This window comes from Pinus tabuliformis, chromosome Q, assembly GCF_031772625.1.
Source record: "Pinus tabuliformis cultivar Carrire ecotype Pingquan chromosome Q, CPIR1, whole genome shotgun sequence".
In the NCBI taxonomy this organism is placed as follows: domain Eukaryota; kingdom Viridiplantae; phylum Streptophyta; class Pinopsida; order Pinales; family Pinaceae; genus Pinus; species Pinus tabuliformis.
In genome coordinates this window covers 118,799,579-118,824,790 of record NC_142296.1, presented here as the reverse complement: position 1 = coordinate 118,824,790, position 25,212 = coordinate 118,799,579, and the positions used below count along the sequence as shown (strand labels likewise).

The 25,212-nt window shown below is 36.7% G+C and overlaps 1 protein-coding gene and 3 pseudogenes across 1 annotated transcript; 1 reads left to right on the top strand and 3 right to left on the bottom strand.

The window, feature by feature from the left end:
- Positions 1 to 205: 205 nt before the first annotated feature.
- LOC149218526 (putative mannitol dehydrogenase pseudogene) lies at positions 206 to 786 on the bottom strand (annotated as a pseudogene).
- LOC149218525 (putative mannitol dehydrogenase) lies at positions 787 to 2,160 on the bottom strand. The gene is made up of 4 exons (XM_089386579.1): positions 1,985 to 2,160; positions 1,787 to 1,900; positions 1,392 to 1,605; positions 787 to 1,104 (listed from the first exon to the last, which is right to left on the bottom strand). The coding sequence occupies exons 1-4, from the start codon at positions 2,071 to 2,073 to the stop codon at positions 787 to 789; spliced, it is 735 nt and encodes a 244-aa protein (XP_089242705.1). The 5' UTR covers positions 2,074 to 2,160.
- A 12,878-nt stretch (positions 2,161 to 15,038) lies between these two features.
- Positions 15,039 to 23,172, bottom strand: LOC149218524 (putative cinnamyl alcohol dehydrogenase 2; annotated as a pseudogene).
- A 220-nt stretch (positions 23,173 to 23,392) lies between these two features.
- Positions 23,393 to 24,060, top strand: LOC149218523 (transcription factor MYB123 pseudogene; annotated as a pseudogene).
- The last annotated feature ends 1,152 nt before the right edge of the window (positions 24,061 to 25,212 follow it).

Sequence of the window (25,212 nt, the reverse complement as noted above, 5' to 3'; positions counted from 1 at the left end):
ATAAATCCACTCTTGTCGGGTCCATGAAAAAGGGCATTTCAATGAATCGCTCAATACATAATATTTATAATGGTAAAGTTAGGGCAGAGAGCCCCACACTTATAATGGTGAAGTATAGCCAGAGAGCCCCCACATTGCTTCTCTGACCACGGCAGACGGCAGCGGTTCTAAATTGCTGTCTCCAGAAGATTAATTAAAAACAGTGTCATTCATCAGATCCGCCATCAGATTTGAAACTTTGAGCTGCATCAATTACAAAACGGTACTTCACATCTCCCTTCACCAATCTTTCCATTGCTGTGTTTACATACTCCACTGGAATCTTCTCTATCATGCAACATATGTTATGCTCCCCACAAAAGTCTAACATTTCCTGAGTTTCCTTCACCCCTCCAATCAAACTCCCCCCTACAAATCGACGGCCTGCACACACCAAATTAAAATTAAATCCAAACTTCCATGTGGCTAAAGCCCAAACTCTTGTCCAAAAAAGCAGTAAAGAAATCCAAATATTAGAGATAGCATATCTGCCTAAGCTGTGGATGCCTTTGATACTCTCAGTGCAGTTAAAATATAATTTCGTTTATATCTTTCATCTCCAGGACAAAAGGGCAGAAAAGACTTACCCATTACAACAGTCGGAGCAGCAAATTGCACAGGCTTTTCTGGCAAACCAACTATGACCAACTTCCCATTCACCTTTAGCAAATTAAGGAGGGGCTCCACAGCATGATTAGCAGAGACTGTGTCAATAATATATTCTACAGACTTGACTGCAGCCTGCATCTATTTCTCATCTTTGCTGATGACGAAGTGATCTACTCCTAAAATTTCTCTCACTTCCTTTTCCTTGCTAGGCGATGTACTTATCACCGTCACTTGCAACCCAAAAGCTTTTCCAAATTTGACAGCCATGTGTCCCAAACCGCCAAGCCCCACCACGCCCAGGCTCTTTCCAGGCTCCGTCATCTGGAAATATTTCATGGGGCTGTACACCGTTATTCCCGCACATAGCAATGGTGCAGCGGCATCCAAGGGAAGATTCTCTGGTACCTTCACCACAAAGCTACTTACAACCCACAAACCACCCAAATTATTAAAACCCTATTTAACCAATATAAAGAAAAAATATTAATGCCATTTGTCTCCGGTTTTATATAAAAGAGACAAACCACCCATCTCGGCAAGGCCTGCCGGAACTTGGCGCAATTAAATTTTCCGAGGTTTTGAGTCAATTGGGAGATTCCCGAAACTCGTTGATCCCATTCCAAACATGAACAAGATTATATGGACAGAAAAGGAAGCCTTTTATGGCGAGTTTAGCCCATATGCCCTAAAACAAAAATGGTTGCATGAGTTGGGATAATGATTAATTACCTCTGGTTACAAACCATCAAGTATGAGTAACCTCCAAAAGTGACAGAACCATCAACATCGGTGCTACCATACGTCCAAATGACCTTCTCACAATACTGTTCTTGGCCTTTGCTACAAGAATCGCAATGATGGCAACTTCCAACCATACAGGCCACGCCCACACGATCTCCAGCAGAAAAATTCTTCACTTCTGAACCAACTTCAACTACTATACCTACTATTTCATGGCTGCAAAAATAGAATTGCGAGTAAATTAAAATTGAACCAACTTCAACTACTATACCTACTATTTCATGGCTGCAAAAATAGAATTGCGAGTAAATTAAAATTGAGCATGAACTTCTAGGCATATACTCTTTCTGTCTTGCTATTTGATGTGAAGCAGTGTTGAAGATCATGAAGACATTACCCAGGAACCATTGGGTATTGGGAACCTTTCCATTCATTACGAATTTGATGTAGATCAGTGTGACAGATTCCGCAGTATACGATCTTGACAGTAACATCATGCAGCCCAGTTTCCCTGTCAAGGCTTGACAATTTAAATGTAAGTTTTCTGCAAATGGGTATCAATAAAAGCAGTTATGAAAGTAAAGCGAGGAGGAACCTGCGAGTGAAATTGAAGGGCGAGAGAATGCCAGACTTGTCTCTAGCAGCCCATCCCTGAACATTAAACCGACCTACTTCCTTCACCATTTCTCTTCTTCACAACAATCAAATACATTTGATTCACTTAAAAGAAGCAGCTGAGCAGATGAATGTAAAGAACAGATTTGAGGAGACAGGGGGTGTTGGGATGGGTATTTAAATGGTCAAGTATGCTCGGTACATTTAGTGTAAAAGCGGAGAAATTTCGCGCCACACGACTTTCAAAGATTGGTGGAGGGGAAGAAACTTCAGGCTTTTGTGTAGGTAGTCCGTTTCTTTTGGGAAACGACGACTTCGCGTCCAGAATCTTTTGCGTTTGTGGACAGAGAGTGGTGGACCACCGCCCATCTTCCACATTTGACGGTCTGCAATTAATTAGGATGGGGTTTATTAAGCAGTTGTTTTAAAAGATTTTTTTGAGGTTTTTTTGGTGGGTTTTTCTCGTCAAATTTTTCTAAAATTCGGTAGCAATTTATTGAAATCGCAAAGTTGATAGGTAATTTTTGCACAATCAAAACGTCCTATCAGTTTTTCAAGGTGTTGAATCCAAATGTACAGTTAAAAAACCATTTTAAATAATACAAATCAAGATTTAACCTAAATTTTTTCTACCGAATTCCCTCACCGGAATTTCCAAAAAATCGCACTAAAAACAACTGAGTTTATTAATCATGTTAGGGAGCGGAGGATGCCGAGTACCATTCAATAATCATGTTATGGGGCGGAGGATACCGAGTACCGTTCAAGCAAGGCAACCGTTTCTGTCACCGTTAAGATAGATGGACGTTGGCGTTATTACCGGTTGGCTTAAAACTTTTACACCGGATGACGTACTCTGTACCCTGTAATTTATGACGTTTAATACTTGTCCTTTGTCCTTGGCCCATTTAATCCGAAGTTTGAGGAATGGAATTTGGACTATTCGTGGTTCCTATTCAGACACACAAAACCAGGCTGTAGCATGTAATTTCTGTTGTTTTCACTAATAATTTACCATGCAGCGTAATATGGTGGAAACCCTCATACGCTGTTTTTTATATGTTCAAGGAAGATATAACATGAAATTTTAATGAAATTGTATTGGTATCTCAGGATAAGTTACCAAATACATTAAAATCTTAATTATTCATATTATATATATAAAAAATTCGAATATATTAATTGAACAAGGGGGTTGTCCGCAGAAGTAGTCCATGCCGGGTCTGAATTGAAAACTCTATGTTAGGTCTGATGCTAAGCCTGAAATGAAAAGTTAAGGTAATTTCAACACTAGATAGTTATAATGTAAGGTAATTTCAACACTAGATATAGCTATAATGCAATAATTTTATGAAAGTTTGCAGGATTGGTCCAACAAAGAAGTTCCATAGTCTACAATGGCAGCACAACCAATTCCATAATATATAATGGCACAAAAACCATCAGCGCATAAAGCTACAGTCAAATGTTCATGAAAGTTCCAAAACCTTCACCGCAGGTAGCTACAGTCAATTGCTCATAAAAGCTCCAGAATCTACAATAGCAGCACAACACAACCCCCAGTGCAGAATTTAGATGTTCAATGTTCATAAATGCTATCAGTATTTTTGTTATATGGTATGGAAAAGTGAAATGCTATCAGTGTTTTTGTTATATGGTATGGAAAAGTGAAATGCTATCAGAGTTTTTGTTATATGGTATAAAAAAAGTAAAATGCTACCAATATATTTTTGTTATATGGTATGGAAAAGTGAAATGCTATCAGTATTTTTGTTATATGGTATGGAAAAGTGGAGAGAACTTAGATTTGTTAATTTTTTTATATGGTATGGAAAAGTGGAGAGAACTTAGATTTGTTATTTTTTTATATGGTATGGAAAAGTGGAGAGAACTTAGATGTGTTGTTGTTTTTATATCGTATGGAAAGGTGGAGAGAACTTAAATGTGGATAGAAACTAGCAATTAAATGTTCATAAATGAATATTAAATGAATAGACATATAGATATTTAATTTGTGTCACTCATATGTGATATATCTTATCATTGTGAATTTGGGAGTTAAATTTCCAGAATATTAAATGAACGAATATATAGATATAATTTTTGTCACTCCTATCTAATATAATTTGTGTCACTCATATAACCTACTCTATGCGGCTGTCTTCTACGAGTGATGGATCTGTAGTCTGAAACAGACTGATTGCACAAGGAAAGTAGATATACATCGCCATCGCTCCGCACTCCTGGCTTAGGTCTTTCCTCTTTACCCCAAGTGAATCTTCCACAGGGTTATCTTCTGCATGGTTATCTTCCAGGTTCGCATTCTTCCGCAGGGGCATACATAAGCTTGGGAATCATCGATCGGCCCTGATCTAGATGGCTCCCAGCTTCGCGAAAATAGCTGTTGGCTCAGTGCTGTCCGCCTCTAGGGTAAAAGCTCCTGCCCATATTGTCAATGAAACCCCAGCTCCCACTGTCTAGGTGGTCCAGGCCTCACTCGATGAGGTTTTGAAGTTTTCTGAAAGTGCCCTAATTTTTCAATTCAATGGTTTCTGGCTGCGGTTGAAAACTCTCCAAACCCTGTCATTTCTGATGAAATTAATATCTACCCCTATGCTAAGGGTTTCTTTATAGTAGATTTTGAAAACTCTGAAAGCAAACAATGTATTCTAGATTTTGACCCTTGGTTTTGGGAAAACTTAGGCCTATTCATGAAGCCATGGAACCCATCATTCAATCCCTCAACAACAGTCATAACCTCAGCACCAGTTTGGGTGAGATTGCCAAACCTACCCTTGCATATCTGGAATTTCTCCTCGCTAAAAGCCATTGGAAATGCAATTGAGAAATTTTACTGCAGGTGCCCAGAAACATAGGAATATGCCAGAACCACCTATGCACACATCTCTGTGGAAATGGACCTCAGTGCCAGATTCCCAGCTGAAATAAACCTAACAAGTAAAGACTATGTGTGGAACCAGAAACTCGATTATGAAAGTGTCCTCTTCAGATGTTGATCCTGCTTTGAGACAGGCCATCTAGCCAAAAATTGCCCAATAGCCTCCCAGAAAAATTCTGCTAGAAAGAATCACCACAGATCTACATGGTGGGAAGGAGAACAAGAAGAACATTGCACTGTCATCAAGGAACAATACTCTCCAGAAAGCTCTAAATCACAAGAAATCGAGCAAGAAAGAAACAACTCTTAAGACAAGCAGGGGAAAGCCCCACCCAACAACAAAAAGTGAATTCGATAATCCCTCAAGAATCAACAGTTATGAGGATTCGAATACCGCACAAAATAAATCTTCATTTAATAACAAAGCAGATCTCCCAGACCAAACTTCTTCTCCGACTATCTTGAAAAGGACGAACACAACAGATTGCGAAGCTAAGACACCAATGTCCCAAGAACCAGAAAAGATGAAGGAGATGCAAGATAAAGGAAGTTGGAAGACCGTAGAGAAAAAAAAAAAAAAGCTACAGCACCAATCTCGTCAAGAAAAACGAGAAGCTAGACAATTAAGAACTAAGAAAAGTATAGGTTTGATAGACCAATTTGGTCTCAATGGGCATTAAGCACCATTATCATCATCATCATATATGATCATTGCCTCGACTTTGTTATTTAAAGGTTAGAAATGTCAAAGGCATTATATGTTTCCTCCAGATTATCACAAATCTAGATCTGATCATGGCAGAATTTACTTTTGAACTACCCAACTCCCTTAGTAATATGAGAGTAATTATTGAGATAAAGTTGTTTTTAAATTTATCATTACGAAATTATGAAGTTGTTTCTAAATTTATCATTATTAAAAATATAATGAAATTGTTTTTAAATGATAAAACCAATGAAGTTGTTTTTAAATTTATCATTTATTGCGATGAAGCTATTTTTAAATTTATGATTATTAAAGTATGAAGATGAAGTAGTTGTTTTTAAATGTATCATTATTAAAAAGCCAATGAAGTTGTTTTTAAATGTATCATTATTAAAAATCCAATATTGGATAGATATATTTTAATCAATAAATATTTAATAGGAGAGTAATGATTGTATTACTATGATGGAGAGAAGTAGAGAAGGATAAAGTGAAATTAAAACCAAGGCGGAATCACCGCTTAATAAGATGGAAGGAAACTAATTGTATGGGAGGACTGTGAAGCCAAATGCACAACAAGACGTGAAATTATGTATATTCATTAGACACGCAAATGATATGAAACTTATCTTTGTATATGTGTCAAAAATAATTATAGCCTCAAGCAAAAATAAATATACAGGTAAGGAACATTACATGGAGTTGTTTTTGCCTTAAAAAAATAGAATTACTACAACCATCTCTTATAAACATAAATATAGAACCATCTTTTATAAACATAAATGTAGGTCATGTTGATGATCCAGGTGGCTCCAGAGACACACATAGGGCAAGGAGGACTCAGGAAAAGCTCAAAAATCAAAGTGTTTTGATTATGCTCGACCTAGGACTAGAGCGTAGACTTCGTCGTTTTGATCGTGGCAATGCGAATGGTTCATCAATCTGAGTCTGTATGCGAAAGTTAGAAGCAGTCAAAGTTGGGTTGACTTTTTGATGACTGGGCAGCTTAAGGAGGCCACAATTTGAACTGAACCCGGCCACCAGATTCCGGCCAACTCCGACCAGATTCTGGTTGAAATTGTGGGGTCGTTAATTTGACTCCTATGGTCAAAAATCGAATTTCAAATAAGTGCAAATTCATTGTTTTTAGAAACAAAAAATATATATTAAAAAGGGGTGGGGGCCACCAACCCCACCACCCCCAACCAACCTACACACTATGTATCAAAAAATGGTGAGGCCGGTGGGAGTTGAACCCGCCCGGCCACGTGGGCTGACCCACTGGACGGCCCCATACATTAACCACACCCAAAATAAATGCGCCCTCCAACCAAAAACTGTATACGCCCAAACTTAAAACATTACAACAATTAAAAATAGCGCGCGAAGATTATGGTGGCGAGCCACCCAATGCGAACCTGACCCTCGATTGTTGTATGTTGGCTTTTTTTAGAAGGTTATCCTGTGAAAAAGATAGGAGGGGCAAGGTTTGACCACCCAACCCCTCCTCAACCAAATCCTACTTTTTACCATTACACCAACCAATTACATTGGTATTTTTGCCCATGAATTTTAATATAAACCTAGAATTTTACCAGTGCATGCAGTTCGAGGTAGATGGAGGAACCAGGAGCGAGCACACAAATCAAGGCGAATTAATTATTTAATGCAGGAACCATGAATTTTGCAAGAGGGCCAAATTTCCATTTTGTCAGATTTTGACAAATTTTATATGGATTCAACACCTCTCATCGCCACGAATGCAATGGTACTATCCATTTCTCCATCAAAGTTCTGCATTTTTCGGTCATTTTTCAGAATGCACATGGAACCATGATCACTGCAAAAACAAAGAGCGGAACCATGAGCCTTGAAATTTTCCCGAGAAGGTAAAATTTTGCCATGTCAGAATATAATCAAGTTTATACTTGTTTTTCACAGTTTTTCGCAGGGATCACAATGGCAAGATCAGATTCGTCATTTGAGTTGCATATTTCAAGTCCATCCATGGAGCAGAATCTTTGAGGAATCTAGGGGGAATCTAAAATATTCCTTAAGCCCCAGATTCTCAATTTTTCAGAATTTAGATTTTGGACAATTGATTTTACACTACTCGACACCACAAATCTGATGGTGCATTCAGATTTTTCATTCTCTCATTTCATTTTCTAGCCACTTTTCTAAGTGCCAATGCAGATGTCCACATTCATGTGCGAGCAGTCATTTTCATGCAATCGATGCCTTGAGATCGATGGTCCGAACAGCTTCAGCAGTTTGACATCCACTTCTTCAGATGGCCCCTGGTTGTGAAGTGTATGATGTGTTCATGTACTTCTTCTTTATGCATTGTGTTGCACAGATCCTTGATTGATGTTGACGCAAGATCTTGTTTATTACATGTTTTCATGATTCCTTATTGGATGTGATGCGGAATCACCTAGGTGATGTACTTGTTGCATGATTCGTCATGTTATGTGTTATAGCTCTGATTCCACTTGCTATAGCTCTGATACCACTTGTTATAGATCTAACCCAGAAATATATGATAATATAAATAAACCCAAGAATAACAAGATCTGAATATAGATAGAAATGATTCTTTATTGATATCAAAACCCTTAAGGTAGGGCAACACCATACATTCACTCCTTAAGGAAGGAGAACACTCCACAAGCCATATGCCTGTTCATACAATAATCCTTGACATCTCTCCATGTGGAGTCTCTAGCCTCTATATAGGCCTCATACATACAATACCATGGGTCATTACCATGGTTCCCTCATACCATCAAACTAATACCATGGGCCCACTACATTATTACTAGCTACTTGTGGTCCCTTACATGATATGGGTTAACCACCTTATTTATTACTATGGCCCATCCCATTATTACATTATTGCCTTGGGTACCTCCCCCTTTGTACCCCATATTATCCCCCCTAGGTATATATCATGTGGAGTATTCATGTGTTACTCAAATAATTTGGGCACCTTTCAACTCCACTTTTATTGCTCTTGTCCCTAAAGAGGACTCACCATCCTCTTTTGACTTCTTCTAGCTTATTTTTCTATGTAACTATATTTATAAAATCATTACTAAAATCATTTCCCTTTGGCTAAAGCCTAAATTATCTAACCATATATCCTAGGAACAGTTTGGTATCCTAGAAGGAATACAAATTCATCAAGCAATTTGTCTCACTCAAGAAGGTCTCCATATCATTCATCTTTCAAAACATAAAGCTTTCATTTACAAAGTCAACCTCTCCAAAGAATTTGATTAGGTCGGCTAACTCTTCATCCATATTCTACTTATTCACCTTAGTTTTCACCCATCATTTGCATCCTAGGTCCATAATTGTGTTACTATATCCTCCATGGACCTCCTTATAAACAAATTTGTCTCACCTTTTTTCAACTCAAAGAGGGGAATCATAAAATGTTATGCACTGTCCCCCCCCCCCTCTTTTCCTTCTAGTTGTGAAAATCTGAGCAGAGCTATATTGGATGCAAAGAGGATGAATATTTTCCACGGTATAAAAATGGAAAATAATTGTTATCTCACACATCTGTTGTTTGTGGATGATATTATTGTTTACTCCAATAAATATTTTTAGGATTTTAGAATTCTAAGAGAAATCTTGGATCTCTTCTGTAAAGCTACTAGGATGGTGATCAACTTAAATAAATCTAACATGTTTGGAAACTACTTATCAAAGGAGGAAAAATATAGAATTTTTCAAAATTTCCACCTCCACATAAAATAAATTCCTCTTTCAAATATGTTGGTTTCCTCATCACACCCAACAAATATTCCAAAGCATGTTGGAATTGGCTTCTAGTCAAGATTGAAAAAAGGGTTCGAATATGGTGCAACAAATGGTTCTCAAGAGTTAGTAGACGTCCTTTGCAATGCAAATTGAAGCTATATGGGTCTATTGGGCCTCTCTCTCTCATGCATTCCATCAGGGATTCTCCACAAAATCAAACAAATTTGCTTCATATTTCGTTATCCAAGAAATCAAGAGAAAATACGATTTTCCCTTACTGCATGGTCCTCCGTTGCATCTCCAAAGCCTTTTGGTGGTTGGGGCATAAAAAAATTGTTATGGTTTTCGAAAGCCTTGGTGGCAAAAGGAGTATGGAGAATTATTTAGGGGAATGGGATATGGGAAAAAATCATGTACAACAAAAAACATTTCACCCTCCTTCGCATTGGACTGGATCAAGAACCCAATAAAAACACATAAAAGTGGCTCTATAATATGGAAAGTTGTCATTCAAGCTTTCTATATCATTGGTGAAGGTCTCTTATTGAAGTTTGGCTATGGACAACAAGTCCTTGTTGGATAAAATCCATGGATAGGATTGAAAAACCACCATATGCTCTCAAATAAATTGATCCATCTACTAAATGAACAAGGGATATATTCCCTTCAGCAAGTAGCTATTCATCAACAAAATATTTTCCAACAAAATTGGCTCTCTTCAAATGATTTAAACTTGGTAGATAATGAGGCAGTTGAATGATAAAATTATATCAATGCCTTACATAGATTTTTGGTTAGATTTAATCCATATTTAATCAAGAATATGATCATTTAATCTAGTCCCATAGCCCTCTCGAAGATTATTCTCCAAAATTTGGATACCTCTACTTAGATCAACAAAATGGGCCACAAAATCCTCCATGGTGGGAGAAAAGGATTTGAAAAATGTGTTTCCCTCCAAAGGAAAAATGATTCATGTGGCTTTTATTAAAGGGAAAGGCCCCTACTTGGGATGTCCTTCAAAAAATATCCTTCACATGTCTCATTCGCTACGCTTTATGTCAACATAATAGTTAATTAATACCTCACTTATTCATTCGTGGTCCCTTAACTCAAGTGGTGTGGAAGGAAATCTAAGAGCATAAGGGTCATAGTCTACTTTGGGTGGAAGATAGTATAGAAGACTATATACTAGCCGGGATCCATCTTAACTCTGGATCTACCAAGTGCTAAGAGAGATCAAATCTCTTTTCAATTTAAATGAGGTTTGCATCTCAAGATATTTGATCCCTCTCGATGCTTAGTAGATCTAGAACTAAGATAAATCTAGACTAGTTTTTAAAAAATTAAAAATATAATTTCAAATAATTTTTTCGCTAATCAAATTCAAAAATATTTTTCTATTTTAAAAATTATATTGTAAATACTATTTCTATTATATATATTATATGAATTAAAAAACTAATAATTTAAATGACACATAAATGATTTAAATATTTATCGCAGATTTAATTTATATAACTATGATAATATACACTTTGATGATGGGATAATGGCCATATAATTTATGTGAATTTTGTTAAACAAAATTAACTTGAAAAGAATGAACTTGGCCCACCAATTAGTTTAATCACTTCGGGCTTGAGAGGGTACCATTTTCTGGACAAGCGAGCAAAGGCTCTACAACTGGCTTTAACTGTGCAACAAAAATGGAACTTTGTAAATTATGAAGCACTCTAATAACCTAATACAATTTGCTACATGTATCTGCCTCATGCCTCCCTAATTCCTCATGGCTATCTATCCCTAAAATTGCATAACTAATAAAATATGCAAAACATGTGATTTATTATATTAAAGTTCAAAGTTAAATATTGGATCTTGTCTTTGAATGTTGAAAAGGCCAGAGCGTATGTCGTTGAAGATTTTGGAATATTGCATGGGGATATTCTGGTAGTTGAATACGTGACTATAGAAATGCGGAAACACATTTTGACAATGATATAATTATTTTTCTTTTAAAATAATTGATCAACGAAAATGAAAACTTACATGGCCGAAAGAATCAGTCAAGCTTGAAATTTGAAATTTATCCTCCCTTTCAAGTGAAAATTTGATGATCGGTCATTATTTTTTCATGCATGTCATTTTACTTTTCATACAGATTTATGAATGTCATTGTCTTGCGTTAATATATGAAATTTTTTAAGAATAATGGTGAGCAGGGAAGTAGGCTCAAGTTATTTTGAAAAGCCACGATACTGTTGGAGTTGACCTAAACTCCTGAACCCAAATTAAAATGTTTTTTAAATTGGGGAAGGGACACCACATATGTGTAGAATGAGATTCTATTTTATATTAAAGATTTTATTTTATTTGTATTATAATATAGTATACTATTATTAAAAAAATTATTGGTCTATAAGAACATTATTATTAAACATTCAATTTTTTAAGAAATGTAATTATTGAGTTTAATTCTTTATACCATTTCATGTGGTTTATGGTATGTTGTGTGATTTATAATTATTTATTTTACATATAAAGATATTAGTTTAAAATAAGAAATATCATTTTTAAACCTCACTCATGTGAAATTTTTCATGTGATAATGATCATACTCCTAATCATACACAAAGAAATGAAATTACCAACGTTCATGTTAAAAGTTACTTGTTCATATCATCAACAAAGTAGAAAATGAAACAATGTCCTATGTATAATGGATATGAAAATGTCTTTTCATATTGTTCATGCCTTATTCTCATAAGAATACAAATTTCCTTTTTCATTAGACCAAGGAATGGCGACAAAAGTGGGTGTTGCAACTAAGTAGAAGATAATTCCTAACTTCACTTTTGTTCTTCTCCACCCACCCTGTTTTTCCACCATTGTAATAGAGAGTTTGAAGCAAGGAGAAAGAGGTTCAAGCCAAGATAGTATTTTCTTATTTTGAATAATGACAAGTTGTCCAGAGAATCACCATCAATGTGTTCTACAATCCCTACTAACATCTTTGTATATGCAATATTCATCAAAGTTTCAAACAATTTTAAACCCTTGAAAGTTTGAATTTAACAGAGAGAAAACTACAATGGACTAGCATATCAACCACGATCAAATAGAAGCAACACTAAACAAACTTGCAAAAAAAAGTTAATACAAATGAGAAAACTCACAAAGAAAAATTAAATAATAAATAAAACATAATCCATACATATTAGACATCCCAATCGAATGAACTATATATAATATTTTACAAGTAACATTAAACTATATTTACGATTTCATTTATTTTCTCCACTCATCATATCGAATTGTCATAGATCACAATATTATAATACATTATAATAAACCCTATAGTTATGGCACCACCTCTCTAATGCATTATCTAATCATGTAAATATAAACTTGTTAATACCCTGTAAATACACACTACAAAGTATGATGGGTATCTTAGCAAACATAATGTAGATTTGAAAGTTTTAAAATTTTAATAAGCGTCATAAATGGGGTGCACATTTCCTATCCACCTATCAAATAAGGTCTAAGAGATAAAATAGCGTGCTACAACTTATCAAATTCTAGGCCTGGAGTCAACTATTCCATTGTCATCGGCCCATTTTGGTTTAGATCCCTATGCCATGCATTTCCCCCACGTATACTTCGTTGCCAAACTACACAATACGACCTAACAACTCAAACACAGAGTCATTCGAGACACGCCTATGGTTTAGGTGAATAAAACCTAAACATTTAACAATCTTGTCCTTCTATGCCAAATTAAACAGTAACCTTTTGCGCCCTCCAAACATTCAAAAGTCTCCCATAAAATGGTTGCGACAACTTAAAAAGTTTGAAATTTTAAATGAATTTCAAAATCTACTAAAGAATCGCTAAAACACAAGAAACAAGAGGAAAAATAATGCAACTCTAATTGAAGAAAAGACATATCACCGACCATTTGAAAGAAAAAGAGGTCGATTCCTGAAAAATAAAGGCATCGAGAATGTACATTTCACTCTACTTTGTTTCCCCACTATGTGTAGGAAGGAAAATTAAAAATATAGGTAGCTAGAGAAGTCTCCCAGTTCTTGCAGATCTTTCTCGAAGAAATATGTTGAAGAGATCCTTGCAAAAACAAATTTTAATTGAAATTTTCAAATAATAAATAAGGTGCATTTTTTTGATTCAATTTATATGAAAATGATTTTAATTGTTAATTGTCTGGGTACTTTGAATGACCAAAAATATTGCCTTTTGTTTCATTATTTTGTTTTAAAATGTTTGGAAAAATAAAAAAATTTCAATATATTGAACCAACATTTAAAAATGTTGATATACATACTTATATTACACCTACACATCTCCTCTAGATTGAGTTGCACAACAACATAAATCAATTCTCAAAACCTTACCATTAACTATTGCATGGGGCATTTGGTTAGAGAAAAAGCAAGAAATTTTTTTGAGGATCCCGGACACTCCTTTCTTTGAATAGCACTACAAAGCTTGAGCATTTAGGAATCAATTCCTTGATTGGTGAAAAAATCTTTTTTGCTTCCAAGCACTAATACATAGATGTTCATCTTTCTTCGATGTTGCACAAATCATCCCTCAAAAGGAGGGATTGGTGGCCGAATCTTCATCAACAATTCTCATTTCTTTTCTTTGTGTGGAAATATTGGACTAGGCCCAAATAATCATGTTAAATTATTTTCTTTGAACACTCGTAAACTTTGGAAAAGCATAAAACCTCACCACTCTTAATGTTTATTGCAACTTAAAAGTTGTTATAGATTAGATGACTCACTAGGCTAAAGAACTACACTTTGTTATCTTTATATCAAAATATTCTCAATCCTTATACAAGTCACACATATAACTTTTAAATACCTTTATAAGGATATAAATCAAAATACCTTTATAAGGATATAAATCAAAAGGGCGACGACATTTCAAAAAATGGATTCTAAATGGACAAAAACACAACAAAATTTACTCAACACAAAAAAGATCAATCCATCAAATTCTTCTCAACCTTTGGCCATAATCAAAATTTAAAGCTCATATGTACATATTTTTTCTTATGCACACACAGGTTGCGAATTTGGTAGCCAAAAACATTATTTTAACAACTCATCTATTATCTATTTTCAAAACTATTTTTTTTATTGTATACTCTTTATATAGTTATTTAACTGAGCATAAAAATAAAATAGTCTCTTTCAAGCCAACACTATTATTTTGTATAAAAAAAAATAATCATGATGTTTTATTTCTAATCATATTTTTTGAGTTGTACCAGGCATGTATAAATGTATATTATTTCCTAAATAATATTACAGATTTTTTCTCTTAATAAAAACACATAATTAACAAATTAAAATGAAAAAATAATATATAATAATTTAATATTATAAAATATGATAAACTCAGATCTTTTATTTATTTGTATTGTTACATTACCAACCCTTTGAGATTCAATAAATCCATAGTCTTGTCCAGTCCATGAAAAAAGGCATTTCAATGACTCCCTCAAAACCTAAAATTTATAATGGTAAAGTACGACCGGAGAACCCTCACATTATGAGTCTCTGACCACAGCAACAGAAGGTAGCGGTTCCAAATGGCTATATCTCTAGAGACAGCGACCCATTTAGACATTTTTGTTAATCTTGCGTATCTCGCCTAAACAGATTGCTCTGTGACACACACATGCAACCTCCTCCTATGTTGTTCTTCATTTTCTACCTCTAATGATAATTAAAAACATCACACTTCATTCATGGGATTTGAAACTTTGGGCAGCATCAATTACAAAATGGTACTTCACATCTCCCTTCACCAATCTTTCCATTACTATGTTTGCATACTCCACTAGAATCTTTTCTATCATGCAACATATGTTATGCTCTCCACAAAAGTCTAACATTTCCTGAGTTTCCTTCACCCCTCCAATCACAAAAGTCTACATTTCCTAAGTTTCCTTCACCTCTCCAATCAAACTGCCCCCTAAAAATCAACGACCTGCACACACCCAAATTAAAATTATATCCAAACTTCTATGTGGCTTGTTGGGAATTTTCGCTGTAAAATTCCAAAACAAAATGACTGAATAGAGAGTAATACTCTATTTTTGCCACAGGATCTTTAACACAGGGAGTCTTAAAATAGATTACTGGAGATGCTCAGAGTTTTTCACACACATAAAAACTTTATATTCATTAATAAATTGCCTGATACAAACTTCTTCCTCTCTTTCTCAGAGGGATTCACCAAGAACTTCCACAAGAACAAATTACTCTGTTTCAGCTCCAAAATTTATTTTCACACTACTATGTGTAAAAATAAAACTTACATTTATTGTTGTAAAAATCACTTACATTCACTGCTGGAACAAAAAAAAATTCCTTACATTTGTTGCGGCAAGTTTCTCCCTTTACATTTCATATGAAACATCCAAAAAAAATTATTGCAGTTGCGTTGTTGTGCATTCCATTACAATGCTGGTTCAACCAATGAACACCAGAACATCTTTTACGCTGTTGCGTCCCACACATTTCTGTTAATGAACTATGAGCATTCCATATACTATGAACAAAAACTAAACATAACAATACGTTGACCTATACCATATTCATGTGCATAAAAAAACATTAAAATTAAATGGTTTTTACCAACGTTTACTTGTGCCCATACCTTTCTTTTAATCGTGCCATACTCCCGTACAAAATGAACTAAAATATTTACCTATAATTCTACCAACCACGGTAAATTCATTAAATTACTTCTATGGAGAAACTGGCGGTCAACCAAAAATTTACTTCACGCAAGTTCAAATGATGCAGGTCCGTTGATTTAATCGGACGGATATCGCTTGCCCAAACTAAACGAACATTATGCCCCAATGAAAAGTTGTTTTTGGAAAAGTACTGTGGACATGCGTTGGAAGGTGTACAGTATCAGGGGCGTTTGAGAGAATACCACTTGCTCATGAAAAGCGGTGCGATAAGCTTGGCAGTTTTCCTGAAATGGTTTTACGGTCGCCATTTAATGGAGCTGTAGTTGAAATTATATTTCAACACTCCCCTTTAATTTCAACTGCTGCATTATCAGTCATACCCAGACATTTCCTCAAAAACTCAAAACTTTTCTGGTCCAATGGCTTGGTCAGAATGTCTGCAACCTGCTCCTGAGTCCTGCAATGTTTTAAAACAATTTCTCCATTGTTTACCAATTCCCTGATGTAATGAAACTTTGTGTCAATGTGTTTCAATCTCTTATGAAACATAGCATTCTTGGATAATGCAATAGCCGAGCTATTGTCACAAAAAATCACAATTCCTTTTGTTTTCTCTTGGCATAAACTCCTTAACATTCTTCTCATCCAAACTGCTTGACATGTTGCTGCTGTAGCTGCCACATATTCTGCCTCTGCTGTAGACAATGCTACAATAGGTTGTTTCTTAGAAGCCCATGAAATGGCTCCTGAACCCATGTGAAAAACATAACCGGATGTGCTTTTCCGATCATCTACACTTCCAGCCCAATCACTATCAGTGTATCCAATTAAATCTGAACATTCTGAGATAGTATATAAAATGCCAAACCTTTAGTACCTTTAACATACCTCAGAATTCTTTTTGCTGCCTGCCAATGTGCTTCTTTTGGCCTCTCCATGAATCTGGAAATTAAGCTAACAGCAAACATTATATCTGGTCTAGTTGCAGTTAAATACATGAGGCTACCAACTATGCTTTTGTACAAACTAGGATCAAAATCCTTGCTGTTGTCCTCTTTGCTGAGTTTTAATCCCATCACTGTGGGAGTGATTGCTGCCTTGCTGTCCTGCATATTAAATCTTTCCAACACTTCATTAACATATTTTGCTTGTGAGATAAAAATCCCATTTTCATTTTGATCTACTTCTATTCCTAAGAAGTATCTCAGCAAACCCATGTTAGTCATTTCAAATTCTTCTTTCATGACTGTTTTGAAATTTTCAATAAGATAAACATCATTGCTTGTGAAAATAACATCATCAACATATAACACAACAATTATTAATTTACCATCCTTTTCTTTGATGTAGAGGGTGGGTTCTCCCTCACACTTTTCAAATCCATTTTCCAGTAGATAGGAATCTATCCTACTGTACCATGCTCTTGGTGCTTGCTTCAGCCCATAAAGAGCTTTCTTCAATCTGCACACTTTGTGCTCTTGGCCTTTCTTTTCATAGCCTATAGGTTGCTCAATGTAAACCTCTTCCATTAACACTCCATTTAGGAATGCTGACTTCACGTCCATTTGGTAAACTTTCCACTTGTTTTGTGCTGCTATGGACAACACTGCTCTCACTGTTTCCATTCTTGCAACCAGTGCAAAAGTTTCATCATAGTCTCTCCCATACTGCTGCTTATGTCCTTTGACAACAAGTCTTTCCTTGTGTCTTTCTATTTTGCCTTCAACATTACTCTTGGTCTTGTATACCCATTTGACTCCAATGACTTCTTTTCCTTTTGGTAGTTCAACCAAATCCCATGTCTTGTTTCTTTCTATGTCATTGATCTCCTCATCCATAGCTTCTATCCATTTCCTATCCTTAATTGCATCTTTGAAATGAATAGGGTCATCAACATGATAATATAAAGCAAACAAGGAATTCATACCTTCATTATAAATGTCACTTAAATTTCTGAATTTCTTACCTCTTTCATTTGGTGTACAAGTTCTTGAAGAAGCACTTGAATTTCCTCCTTGTGGTGTGCTTGGAGAAGCACTCTCATTTCTCCTCAAGGGTGTCTCTTGCTGTCCTTGTGTTGGCGCTGCTGTTTGGGATGTATTTCAGCTATCTCCTCATCATCTTCATCATGAGACAAACAGTTTTTAACATTCACTGTTTTCTCTATGCTTCCATCCCAAGCTTCCTCCTCAATGAATTGAACATATCTACTCACAAAAAACTTCTTGGTAGATGGGATATACAACCTGTAAGCTTTGGATTCCTCACTGTATCCAATGAAAATACATTTCTCCCCTTTGTTGTCCAACTTTTTACTTAGTTGATCTGGTATGTGTGCATAAGCCACACGTTCAAAAACTTTCATGTGGGTGACTCCTTGCTTTCTCCCACTCCATGCTTCTTTCGGCACTCTGTTCATGACTTCTTTTGTTGGGCATCTATTCAAATATATACTGCACAGTGTACAGCTTCAGCCCAGTAATCATTTGGAAAATGCTTTGCTTTTAACATACTCCTCGCCAAATCCATGATTGTCTTGTTCTTCCTTTCAGCAACTCCATTTTGCTGCGGGGTGTACCTAGCTGTAAACTGCTTATGAATTCCATTTTCTCTACAAAAACGTAGAAATTCCTTGGAGATATACTCACCTCCTCTATCAGTTCTTAAAACTTTGATATGCAGCCCGCTTTGGTTTTCTACAAGTGCTTTGAAATTTCGAAATTTTTCAAACACTTCACTTTTGTTCTTCAGGAAATAAACCCAAGTCTTTCTGGTGAAATCATCAATGAATGTTAGAAAATATTGGTTGCCTGCTAGTGATGGAGTTTGCATCGGTCCACATAAGTCTGAGTGGACAATCTCTAAGGGTGCCTTTGCCCTTATGCTTTTCCCTGATGGAAAACTTTCTCTGTGTTGTTTCCCCAAGATACAACCTTCACAAAGGCTGTCTGGTTTCTCTATCAATGGTAATCCTCTTACCATTCCTTTTCTACTCAACAAATTAAGACCTCCAAAGTTGAGATGTCCAAATCTCAATTGCCACAACCAATTTTCATCCTTTGGTACGCTTTAGAAAGCCTCTTGTGTCACTGCTGCTATTACTTCTTTATTTTTTAAATCTGCCTTTATTCTGAGAGGGAACATCCTATTCCTCGTCATCTTCACTTCAGAAATACATCGTTTGTTGGGTGCTCTATCCATGATGGTGCATACATCATTCACAAAGAAAACATTGTAACCTTTTTGCACAAGCTGTCCAATACTTAAGAGGTTACACTTCATTCCAGGAACATAATAGACATCTGCTATGGTTTTCTTTTCACGTTTCTTTGTAAATATTTTTACTTCTCCTTTTCCCATAACAGAAACTTTACTATCAGTCCCAAGTGTGACTTGTGACTTCACACTCTAATTTAAATTGGAAACAGGGCTATGTTTCTTGTCATATGGTTACTGCAACCGGAGTCTAGAAACCATATATCATCACTCTTTGTTTCAGCCATATTACAAGCTAACAATCTAGTGATATTTGCACTAGATCTATTACTCATATCATGCTACTTCTTCCTACATTCATTTGCATAATGCCCATATTTTTTACAATAATAACATTGGACATTGGATTTTTCATACCTTTGTCCTTGAGCATGATGTTGTCCACTTTGTTGACTGCTGCCTTGGCCTTGGTTCTGATTTAGATTGCTGCCTCTTCCTTGAGCATTCACAAGACTATTTCTTCCACCTCTGTTTTGGCTTCTGCCTCTTCCTCTCTTGTTTCCTCTGCCTTGACCTCTTCCTCTTCCAAAGGACATCTGGGTCTTGAAGGCATGCTCTAGAGATGAGTTTTCATTCCTAATCAATCTTTTCTCATGTGTTATCAGTGATGCATGTAGTTCATCAACTAAAAATTTTGTGAGATCCTTTCTCTCTTCTATGGTGGTAATAATCACATCGAACTTTGAGGGTAGGACCCTCAACAGTTTCTCCACAATCCTCCTTTTTTCAAGAATCTCTCCATGAGACCTCATCTGTGTGACCAGACCAATCACTTGTGTGAAGAATGAGTCAATATTATCTGACTCCTTCATGCATAGATTCTCAAAATCTCTCCTCAACAACTGTAGTTTTGTTGTCTTCACTTTCTCCATCCCTTGATAGGCTATCTTAAGAGTTTGCCATGCTTCTTTGGATGTCTTGGCTGCTGCTATCCTTGGAAACACACTCTCATGCACTGATTGATACAAAAACACGATGGATTTTGAGTCCTTCTTCTTATAGCTCTTCAACAGATCTTTCTTTTCATGTGTCAAGTTATTAAATTCTTCTTCAACTGCTGGTTCTTCAAATCCATCTTCAACTAATTCCCATAAATCTTGAGAAGCAAACAGGGCTCTCATAGTTATTGCCCAGTAGTCATAGTTTTTCCCATTAAACTGTGGGAGCTAGGTATTAAAGATACCTATGCTAGTGCTGGTGCTGGAGGCAGCCATTCTTGCACTCTTAACTATGCTTCAAATACCTGACTGTGTATATAAAATCACTGATTATCCTCAACACAAAAACTGGCTTGAGAAATACCTTGGATTTTTTACTGAGTCTTCACTTTGCTGTAGAAGATTTGCTGCAACAAAAATCCTTCCTTCAGCTTCTTTGACACCTTCAAAGAGCCTGGACAAGCTCTGATACCACTGTTGGGAATTTTCGCTGTAAAATTCCAAAACAAAATCACTGAACATAGAGTAATACTCTATTTTTGCCACGGGATCTTTAACACAAGGAAGCTTAAAATAGATTGCTGGAGAAGCTCAGAGTTTTTCACACACATAAAAACTTTATATTCATTAATAAACTGCCTGATACAAACTTCTTCCTCTCTCTCTCAGAGGGATTCACCAAGAACTTCCACAATAACAAATTACTCTGTTTCAGCTCCAAAATTTATTTTTACACTACTGTGTGTAAAAATAAAACTTACATTTACTGCTGTAAAAATCACTTACATTCACTGCTGGAATAAAAAAAAATTCCTTACATTTGCTGCGGCAAGTTTCTCCCTTTACATTTCATATGAAACATCCAAAAATTATTACAGTTGCGCTGCTGCGCATTCCCTTACAATGCTGGTTCAACCAACGAACACCAGAACATCTTTTACGCTGCTGCGTCCCACACATTTCTCTTAATGAACTATGAGCATTCCATATACTATGAACAAAAACTAAACATAACAATACGTTGACCTATACCATATTCACGTGCATAAAAAAACATTAAAATTAAATGGTTTTTACCAACGTTTACTTGTGCCCATACCTTTCTTTTAATCGTGCCATACTCCCGTACAAAATGAACTAAAATCTTTACCTATAATTCTACCAACCACGGTAAATTCATTAAATTACTTCTACGGAGAAACTGGTGGTCAACCAAAAATTTACTTCACGCAAGTTCAAATGGTGCAAGCCCGTTGATTTAATCGGACGGATATCACTTACCCAAACTAAACGAACATTACGCCCCGATGAAAAGTGGTTTTTGGAAAAGTGCTGTGGACACACGTCGGAAGGTGTACAGTATCAGGGGCGTTTGAGAAAATACCACTTGCTCATGAAAAGTGGTGCGATAAGCCTGGCGGTTTTCCTGAAATGGTTTTACGATCGCCGTTTAATGGAGCTGCAGTTGAAATTATATTTCAACATGGCTAAAGCCCAAATTCTTGTCCAAAAAAGCAGTAAATAAATCCAAATATTAGAGATAGCATATCCGCCTAAGTTGTGGATGTCTTTGATACTCAGTGCGGTTAAAATATAATTTCGTTTATATCTTTCATCTACAGGACAAAAGGGCAGAGAGGATTTACCCATTACAATAGCCGGAGCAGCAAATTGAACAGGCTTTTCTAGCAAACCAACTATGACCAACTTCCCATTCACCTTCAGCAAATTAAGGAGGGGCTCCACAGGATGATTGGCAGAAACTGTGTCAATAATATAGTCTATAGACTTGGCTGCTGCCTGCATCTGTTTCTCATCTTTGCTGATGACGAAGTAATCTGCCCCTAAAACTTCTCTCGCTTCCTTTTCCTTTCTAGGTGATGTACTTATGACAGTCACTTGCAATCCAAAAGCTTTGCCAAATTTGACAGCCATGTGTCCCAAACTACCCATCCCCACCACGCCCAGGCTCTTCCTAGGCTCTGTCATTTGTAAATATTTCATGGGGTTGTACACCGTTATTCCCGCACACAGCAATGGTACAGCGGCGTCCAAGGGCAGATTCTCTGGTACCTTCACCACAAAGCTGCTTACAACCCACAAACCACCCAAATGATTAAAACCCTATTTAACCAATATAAAGAAAAATAATAATGGCATTTGTTAGATTTTATATGGCAGAGATAACCACCCGTGTCGGCAGGCCCTCGCTGGAACTTGGCGTAATTAAATTTTCTGAGGTTTTGTGTCAATTGGGAGATTCCCAAAACTCGTTGGTCCCATTCCAAACATACGCAGGCATATATGGACAGAAAAGGAAGCCTTTTATGGTAAGTTTAACCTACGCCCTAAAAAAATGGTTGCATGAGTTGGGATAATGATCAATTACCTCTGGTTACAAACCATCAAGGATGGGTAACCTCCAAAAGTGACAGAACCACCAATATCAGTGCTTCCATACGTCCAAATGACCTTCTCACAGTACTGTTCTTGCCCTTTGCTACAAGAATTGCAATGATGGCAACTTCCAATCATACAGCACACGTTCACACGATCTTCCGTAGAAAAATTCTTCACTTTGAACCAACCTCAACTGACTGTACCTACTATTTCATGGCAAAACCTAGTTCCAATCTATAGATCCATTAATGCACCCTTAAGAATACCAGAGACAGTACCTTGACAGTGGGTTTTGGCCGTCTCGATATGGGGACTCCCATCTCCCTGGTTTCTCGGCAACAAACAATCGGGCAACCGCTACATGACCATACAATACTTCTTGGACATAGCATACATGATAGTATGTAATCCAGTCGTCGACATTAATACTCATATACCCATTTGATTTGAATTCAAATTTGAATTTCGAAGCGCGCTATTTCCAAAGAGAAGCGAGGAGGCCAGTCCCGTGTCATATACCCATTTGATTTGAATTCAAATTTGAATTTCGAAGCGCACTATTTCCAAAGAGAAGCGAGGAGGCCAGTCCCGTGTCAGAGCAGATCATCAGCTGTCTTGAGTTAGGCTTAACGGGTCACAGAGGAATATTGAAGATGGTTAGATCCCCTTGCTATTCAAAAGAATGTCTTAGCCATGGGGCTTGGTTCGCCACGGAGGATATGATTCTCTCTGAGTACATTCGAATTCATGGCAGCGATGGATGGAGAAATATCCCTAAAAAAGCAGGTGAGTTTCAGTAAAATTCTAATTGCAATTTTTATTGCAAACAAAATGCGCATTGAGAGGCTAAATGAGCGGGTAGGTTTTGTTTTGCAGGTCTTAAGAGATGTGGAAAGAGTTGCAGGTTGCGTTGGCTGAACTATCTTCGCCCCGACATTAAACGTGGTAACATTTCTCCCGACGAGGCGGAGCTCATTATTCGGTTGCATCGTCTTCTTGGCAATCGGTATGTAGAAAATCAGTGCATATGACACTTTCGGTTTTCTTAGGTTTTGAAATATTTTGAAAATATTCCATTGATTTAATCTCTACTATACAATGTATTTGCAGGCAGTCTCTGATAGCAGGACGACTGCCTGGTCGAACAGACAATGAAATCAAGAATTACTGGAACACTCATATGGGAAAAGAGTTGTGCCTGTCAATGAACAAATCTCAACCTAGGACTTCAGAAAATCGAAGAATAAGATCAAATTCTCCTGTTCCTGTTCAAAGTCTTGTGTTCAAAGCCACTGGCGTTAAAATAAAAACAGTCGTGTGACACTCTGGAATTGTAAGAGCAAATGGCTATAACGATGAGGGCTCTAGTAATCATATATCAGATGAAGCCTTCAAATTATGGAACGTTCAAGAAACCAGGAAATCCTCATGGCGCGACCTACTTGTGAACGATTCCATCGGAGACGAAGAATCCAAGCGTATTGGTTTTCCATTGGCTGATAATGCCGTCAAAATAGCAGCTACACATTCTCTCTGTTCTATGTCAAGTTTAGGTTATCAGAAATGTAATGCTTCCCATCGAAATATAAAAAAAATATTTACAGAGTGAAACATGTAAAAACAATTTATTTTTTTTCTAATTCATATGACAACTTTAATTTCGAGGGCGTTTTTTTTTATTCATATGACAGCTTTAATTTCGAGGGCGTTCCTAAGGATTCGTAATGCTATTAATTGTTTCTTGTTTGAGCTTTTAATACAAGTTTTGTGGCACTTATTAAAGTCTGCTTTGGAGTTGCGTTTATGCTGGCAGCTTTTCCTAGTTACCAAATTCCGAGAGTGTTTGTCTGTTCACTGTACCTTTTTCATTATTGCTCTATCCACCTGGCACCTAGAGCATGTACCCTGCCGGCATTTTCTGTAACCATTACTCTAGATTTTACTTATGCTTACATTATGTTAGCAATGGCTTCAGCCTCCAGCTGGCTCTGCTGATGTGTGAAGTTAATTTGCTTTGGTACCTACCTCTGCTCTGCCTGTACGCGGCACAAGCAACCCACTATTACAGCTTCCTTCCTGGATTTCTTCGCCACTTCAACGGTGGAGATTGGGCTCCCCAGATCAACGATCAGTGTTGTTTCAGGTATGGTAATACCACTTGAGAGTTTCTATGCAGCATTTGAACCCTCTCGAGTTTATTCTAAGGATTGTTTTCGGCTCCTATAGGTCTCTAGCGACTCTGCTCCTCCACGGCTCGCGGTTTCCCCAACATGTCAGTTCCTTGGCTGGGTCAATGGCTCTGCCTACCGATAGCGGTCATGGTAAGCCTGCGCACCATTTTGCTTTGGTATTTTGTTGTACAGTGATAACAAATGTCATTGTTATTCTTGTTCCTACTTGATTAATGGATGTCTCTTCTGCCACAGGTGCTACGCCATGGCATCGTGACCAGCAACCGGATGGGCAACCTTTT

Bases quoted from the DNA above. Each gene is read 5' to 3' on its own strand.
- LOC149218525 (XM_089386579.1), bottom strand. From the start codon at position 2,073: ATGGTGAAGGAAGTAGGTCGGTTTAATGTTCAGGGATGGGCTGCTAGA. The intron at 1,901-1,984 runs GTTCCTCCTCGC...AAGCCTTGACAG, and splicing joins CCCTTCAATTTCACTCGCAG to GGAAACTGGGCTGCATGATG. The intron at 1,606-1,786 runs GTAATGTCTTCA...CTATTTTTGCAG, and splicing joins CAATACCCAATGGTTCCTGG to CCATGAAATAGTAGGTATAG.